The 7,264-nt window shown below is 48.7% G+C and overlaps 1 protein-coding gene across 1 annotated transcript in view; it reads right to left on the bottom strand.

Moving 5' to 3' along the window:
• Positions 1–5,192: 5,192 nt before the first annotated feature.
• The window catches only part of LOC100953810 (40S ribosomal protein S11-like), a 4,111-nt gene continuing 2,039 nt past the window's right edge, over positions 5,193–7,264 (bottom strand). Inside the window, exon 3 of the mRNA XM_012809896.1 lies at positions 5,193–5,409. Coding sequence (XP_012665350.1) covers positions 5,193–5,409 — 217 coding nt within the window. The remainder of the gene's footprint in view (positions 5,410–7,264) is intronic.

Raw genomic sequence — 7,264 nt, 5'->3', positions numbered from 1 at the left:
AGATGTAATATTAGAGAGCAAATCGAGGAGGAGTAACATGAAAAATAAAAGTAATAATGGGTCAGCAGCAAAAACAGAACTGGAAGTACATGGACAATGAAACTCAGGTCTCTTGAACCCTGTCTGAGATCCTGAGATGTAACGGAAAGTGAGCCGCCTGGTTATTTGCACGATTCGGATCACAGAAGCATCGCCTAGGTTGCACACACCTGGACTAAAAGCAGTTTGCATTGTGGCAATTACCAAGGCAGGGCCGTGGGACTATTGGGTGTGTGTACGGGAGCAGTGGCCCAGGACCCCTGAGGATACCTCACTTGGATTCTGGGCAGACTCAGCAGAAAGTGCAAAGGTGTGGGGTGGGGTTGGTGTTTGGATTAAATATATAAATCGAAGCTTGTACATTTGAGACGTCTGGAGTAGAGTCCACGGGCACTATCACTGGTTTGACAGGTTGTCGATGTAGACATCTTAGCTTGAGAAGGGTCACAGTGTCTCCCACTGGGAGATGAGTTCTGGCTGGGACAGGAGCAGTTCTTCTTGGGTTGTGCCCTTTTTCTCGTTATGGGGGAGTCTCTGCATCTATCTGCATCTAGTTTCACCCATGGAAAATGAAAGGAAGTGAATCTGCGAGTCCATTTTGTGGTGTTGTAACAGAATAACACAGACTGGGTAATGTATGAAGAACAGAAATGCATGTGTGCACAGCTCTGGAGGCTGGAAGTCTAATGTCAAGGGGCCGGCAGATTTGGCAGTGCTGATTCCAAGACGAGGCCTGAGTGCGGCATCCTTCAGAGGGGAGGATGCTTTATGGCCAAAGGCAGAAGGGCAAAGACAGAAAAGGGGGCCAAACTTACCTTTTATAGTGACATTATAAATCCCCATCTGTGGGGACAGAGCCCTCAAGATCTAATCCTCTCTTAAAAGCCCCACCCCTTAGTACTGTTGCAATGGCAATTCACTTTCCACATGAGTTTCAGTGGGGACAAAAATTCAAACCACAGCAGTGATATTGGCCTCTGAAGACTGGAGCAGTGTCTCAGGGAGACTGTATTCCAGTGATATTGACTACCACTCAGATAGAGCCCACTTCTTCACCTCTGCCCCCTACCACCTTCCCTGGTTGCCTCTACAAATCATATCCGCTGTTAAAGAATAAGTAGTTTTTCTGGCTCAGCACCTATAGCCCAGTGGTTACAGCACCAGCCACATACACCAAGGCTGGAGGAGTTGAACCAGGCCCAGGTCAGCTAAACAACAATGATAACTGCAACCAAAAATAGCTGGGTGCTGTGGTGGGTGCCCTGTAGTCCCAGCTATCTGGGAGGCTGAGGCAAGAGAATCGCTTAAGCCTAAGAGTTTGAGGTTGCTGTGAGCTGTGATGCCACGGCACTCTACTGAGGGCAACATAGTGAGACTCTGTCTCAAAAAAAGAGAATAGTTTTTCTTTATTTTGTCACTCAGGATGCCCCTGTGGGCGATCTCAAAACGGCTGCAGCAGTAGCATCGTTCCTGGAGTAGGGCTGCGGCTTTCACAGTTTTGTGTCCCTGCGTCTGGGGCCCTCTTAGGTCTGTTCAGAGATACCCCCGTACCACCATGGGTTGAATGTTCATCCTCTCCAAAACTCGTGTTGAAATTTCATCCCCAAGGTGGGAGTATCGAGACGGGGGCCTTTAAAGAGGGGATTGGGTTATGAGGACAGAGCCCTCATGAACGCATTAATCTGCTCACGGATTAATGGGTTATCGCAGGTGGCTTTTTATGGGGAGGAAGAGAGACGTTAGCACACTCAGCCCCCTTCCCAGGGGAGCCCTGTGCTGCCGTGGACTCTACAGTGAGTCCCAGACAGCAGGAAGGCCTTCGGCAGGGCCAGCTCCTTGACCTTGGACTTCCCAGCCTCCAAAACTGAAAGAAATAAGTTCCTTTTTATAAATTATCCATTTTCATGTATTCTGTTGGAAGCCACAGAAAGTGGACTAAGACACCCCACCTCCTTCACAAGGACCCCCCAGATATTCATAGTTTACTTTACCAGATGGAAGGAATGCCCAGACCTTGCCAAGACCTGCTAGGTCTTGAGAAGCACAGGTAGCAAAGTCTAACTCAGGGTCAAAGAGACTCTGAGGACTCCGGATGGAGCCTTATCACAAGCCAGCTTTGATGACTGCTGACTCAGTTATGGGGCGGTGGGGTCTGCCGGCTGCTGCATGGTGTGACTGTCGTGGACATTTTGCTCTCTGTCTCCCACCCCGACTTTCTGCTGCACGGAGCTTCTCTCTGTGTGTCCTGGTCCCCAGTGGTCAGGCTGACCCTTCTCATTGCTGGCACTGTGGTCATTATTAACATCCGTGTCGGGTAAGGATGTCTCTGATCTTCCCTCTGGTTATAAGACGTTCTAATAATACCTCGAGGTCAAGGCCAGGAATACAGAGACATTTATGAACATGAACATAGACGCTGAGTGCACGTGCTTTGTTTCGACTTTCAAATGGGCCCAGTTGTGAATAAATTAGGTTTATTTAGGTTTGCATTTTTTCACTGGTGTGTAATAACATTTACACATGTTTATGGGGTACGGGTCGTATTCTGTACTTGCATACGATGTGGATGATTGAATCACCTCAGCCATTTGTCATTGTGTTGGGAACATTTCAATTCTTTCTTGTAGTTATTTTGAAATACACAGCACATTGTCAACTATAGTCCCTCTCCTGTGCTATTAAAGTAGAACTTATCCCTTCTGTCTAACTATACCTTGGTACTCATTACCCAAACTCTCTTCAGCAGCCCCCCTTTGTAACTTGTGTTCTACTTTCTACCTCCATAAGGTCAAGTTTTTAAACTCCCCCCACATACGAGGGAGAATATACCATATTTGTCTTTCTGTGCCTGGCTTATTTCACTTAATGTAATGACCTACAGTTCCATCTGTGTTGCCGCAAATGACAAGATTTCATTCCTTTTTTATGACTGAATAGTATTCCATCATGTGTGCGTACCACATTGTCCTTATTCATTCTAGGTGAATATACTTTTCATGAATTCAGGCTTCTGGCAAAGTATTTAGTGGGTAGAAACATTGAGGACTGTCTCTTTGGCACGAGAAAGACAGAACAACTGATCCTACTGGGGTGAGAGGCTAGGGGTTTGGGGGGGGTGCATGTTTGCTGCCAGATGATGACAGAATGCTCTGAAGCCCAGCTGCCACGAGAGAACATTTTCCTTAGGACCTTCAGAGGTCTTTGAGTGGGTTTGGCCTCACGGTAACTTGTCAGGGATCTCGGGTCCCTTTGCCAAGTTTTGCAAGTCTGTTTCAAGCCCCTGATGTCCTGTTGTTTGCACTTTCTGCAGAAACTCGGGACAAAGCCTGACCTTACTTTCTATTTCCATTTAATTATGCTCCAACTAAAAGTTGTCAGTGAAGTTAGAAAACTGAAACATGTAGAATTCCAGAGAAGAAAAACATACAACCACCAGGCAAAGTGAAGCTCCCCCCCCCTTTTTTTCTTTTTTCCTCTTTGAAATGATGTTTGAAAAGGCTGGTCAATTTGTCATGAAATAATTTGGATCCTCTTTTAATCTTCCCAGGAAAACCTGTGTACTTTGGGATCAAAGTCACATGAATCCTTGCCGGGCAGGAATGTAAATGTTTTGAGAAGGCTGTGTCTTTCCACGTTTGAGCCACAACAGAGGCTGAGGGAACTGTGGATGAAGGCTAGGTGGTGTACAAGATGTTCCGGGCAATTTCTAACTCTGACAAGACACAGGAACTCTTCCTCCTGCTGGGACGTCTCCTGTCCCCTTCAGTAGACCCCAGGCTCGAGGAGGGGTCATTGAGAGAATGCTCCCTTCTCCTTGACTCTGGCCCACTATGGCATGACTGAGGGGGTTGGAGGAGGGCCCCAGTTTAAGCCTAAACTATTCTTAATACCATCAGGTGGTTTTTTTGGCCCATTTTTGGGTGGAGTTGGGAGTGTGGGAAAGTGATGTCAGGCTTTTTTTGTGAATTTTAAGCTCTGCACGCCTGACCTGAATGGATAGCTGTAAGTATCCCCAGAATAGGGTCATGCATTTGTCAGATTCCTGAGACAAACAAGGAAGAAGAGAATGAAAAAAAAAAAGGAACTTAATTTGGAGGTTGTCAGCTGGCTGGTGTTTATGAAATCCAGCTGACCTTGTGCAGGGAGAGACAGGCCTTCCTGCCTTTCCCGTTCTGGTTGTCCAGTGGGCAGCTCCTCTTGAAGGCCCACAGACCCCTGCGGGTTGAGGTTCCACCCAGGGCTGGTGTTGTTTCCAGCCGTGTAGACACTCATGGAGGAGTGTGGAGCTGCTCAAGGCAGCACTATCCTCGGAGTCAGCAAACCCAGGTCCAGCCTCAGCTCTGCTACGACCTATTAGTTCTGTGGCATTTGGGGAACTGTTTCTCATGTGCAAGGGACTGTCACACGGCACTGTCCATGTCACGGAGATCTGGTGAGGTGCCAGTGAAAACAGTGATCAGGAACTGATGGTTGCCATGCCCACGTTGGCATTGGTGCCAAGGGATTTCCATCTGGTGGCCGTAATATGAAGGTTGAGCAGGACCAGAGCTTGTCTGGAAATGTGAACATCCAGTAGGTCCGAGCTGAATGGAAACTCAGCAAATATTTACTCCAACTGTGCCACTGGACAGCTAAGGAAACTGAGTCTTAGAGAAGGGAAAACCCATTTGAACAGCCCAGCAGTGGCCCTGGAGAGACTCTACTCCATAGTGGGGCCACATCCCAAAGAACACTCTGTCCTGCTGGGGGGACAGAGAATCTCGCTCATTCAAAGGTGGAACTGACCATAGAAAAGGCAAAAGGCAGAGCTGAAAGGTCTGAGCCCTACACAAAGAACGACAGCCCAAGGGAGACGACTCCGGACGGGATCCAGCTGGTTCCGCCGTTCCCATTCCTTGTGCCAAGTCCCTTGACCTCGTGAGCCAGAGGTGAGCCTCAGGCGCCGTTTCCAAGTCCCAGAGCAGCCTGAGGATTAAAGGGGCCTGTCAGTGGTGGCCCCTTAAGGTGGGCGGGGGGCCGTGAGGAAGGCGTGAGTCACAGGCGCTGGTTCTGCTCCATGGTGAATGGCTCTGGTGGAGAATTATAGGTGTGGAGGAGACTAACCTTAAAGTCTCCAACTTTATAGGGTGTGAATAAAGGCTGATGCATGGTGCCTAGTAACAAAACAAGGGCACGTTCCAGCTCTTGATCTCATCCAGAGAGGCCTCGACTTGTTCGGCAGGGCCTGGGCTGCTCATGTCGCCCGGGATGGAGCAGGCGGAACAGCCAACGAGAAACCAGACGCCAGCCCAGGAGGACAGGGGCCTCTTCTTTCTGAAGATCTGGATATGTGCAGGCCCTGGGCTCTCTGTGCTTTGAGACAACTGACACCTGCAATTCCAATCACACAGGGACAACTGGGGAGGGACAGCTGTGTCCTGACTACTCCAGGAATGTTGGGAACGCTGGCTGGGGAAGGAAAATAATCTCTCACTCTTTTATATCCCCACCACCAGCACCCACGCACCCCTCCCTGGGCCACCGGCCTCCCCAGCAAGGTGTCTCTAGGCGTCTGTACCCGGCCTTGTTTTCTTGACACTGATCACACTTCTCCCTGTTAAGCCCATGTTATTAATCACCGCAGAACGTGGGTCCTAGCGCTGCCGCTGGAAGAAAACATTCCTTCTTTCGTTTTGCTAGTGGAGACCGATTGAAGAGTCAGAAACAACTGAGAAACAGGCCCTGGTTTGGGGTCAGGGTCACGGGATTGGGGTTCTTGGCTCCCTGCGTGGGAGGAGGAGGGGTTGCAATGGCAGCTCTTGGGTTTCCTTGGATCTACCAGCTGATGGAGCCCCTGGGCTGGGAAACCACGTGGGAAGGTTCATTGTCATGGCTTTGCTCAGAAAGCAGAGACCCAGGAGACTGAGTGTAGTTCTGTACTCTCTTCCAAAGCCCAGGCTTGTCAAGGGCAATGCCCTTTCCGGAGGCGGCCTGCACACAGGCCCAGGAGGAACCAGGAGGGATGGGACAGCCCACACACACGTCAGTGAGGGGACACTACCTCGTTCCTCTGAAACAAGTCAGTTTGGGAAGCTGAATCAGAGGGAATGCCGTCGCTCACCCTGGAGCCTGGCCAGGAACTGAGGGTTGGACCTCGCTAAAAATAAGCCACTCATGTCTGGACCTCGCGCTCTGTCTCCTCAGAGCCCTGGCACTTGGTGCCCTGCCACGTCCTGTGGCGCCCTGTGGTGTCCTGTGGGTTGGGGCCAGGGACTGACTCAGGACGAGAATGTTCTCTGGACTCTTTTTCCACCAGGTTGGGTGCAATGGAGGAAAGGCTTGGTGATGAGTCTCTGCTCTGTGTCACCTCTGGACTATGCCACAGGCAGGGGATGCAGAGAGAGAAGGAGCTGGAAGCAGAGGCCCCCCAGGAGTGTCAGGGAGGCACGCTCCCCTGAGGGCCCTCCCTCCTGCCCTGGAGACCAGTGTGTCTCCCTGGCACAACCTTTCCAAAGCTGACGCCTTTACGGGTTATTAGAGGGTGGAGGAAGTAAGCAGTTGTTTTTTTTTTTTTTTTCCAAAATGGAAAGAACTCTGAGGTATACTCATTATTTAAAAAAAGTCAAACAAAAAAGAAAAGTAAAAACAAATTAAAATCCTCCCATATCTGTCTCCTTCTATAAATTTCTAGAGGAAACACACATTTGATGCATAGTTTTGGGTACACATTTAGGTGAATACGTTTTCCTTATGTAAGAATGTGGTTAAGTCAACATTTTCCAATTCATTTTCTTCATTTTGAGACAAAGTCTTGCTCCGTCTCTCAGGCTGAGTGCCATGCTGTCACCATAGCTCACTGTAACCTTCATTTCCTGGGCTCAAGTGATCCTCCTGCTTCAGCCTCCTGTGTAGTTGGGACTCTGGGTGTTTGCCACTATTCCTGACTATTTTTTTAAAAATTTACTCACTATACCAAGGACCATGGCTAATTTTTAATTTTTTTTTTTTGTAGAGATGAGATCTTGCTATGTTGCTAAGGCTGATCTTGAACTCCTGGCCTCAAGCTGTTCTCCCACCTTAGCCTCCCAAAGTTATAAGATTATAGGTATGAGACACTGCACCTGGCCTTGATTTTCTTACTTAGTAATATATCATGGACAATTTATCATAGCCATAATTACAGATTTATATGATCATTTTAATAATTGCATGTGGAGGAACCATAATTTAACCCAGAGGTTAACAA

Source organism: Otolemur garnettii, unplaced genomic scaffold (genome assembly GCF_000181295.1).
Source record: "Otolemur garnettii isolate 467f Iridium unplaced genomic scaffold, OtoGar3 scaffold00116, whole genome shotgun sequence".
In the NCBI taxonomy this organism is placed as follows: Eukaryota; Metazoa; Chordata; class Mammalia; order Primates; family Galagidae; genus Otolemur; species Otolemur garnettii.
The sequence above is the reverse complement of the archived record's forward strand: the minus strand, read 5'-3'. Positions and strand labels throughout refer to the sequence as shown.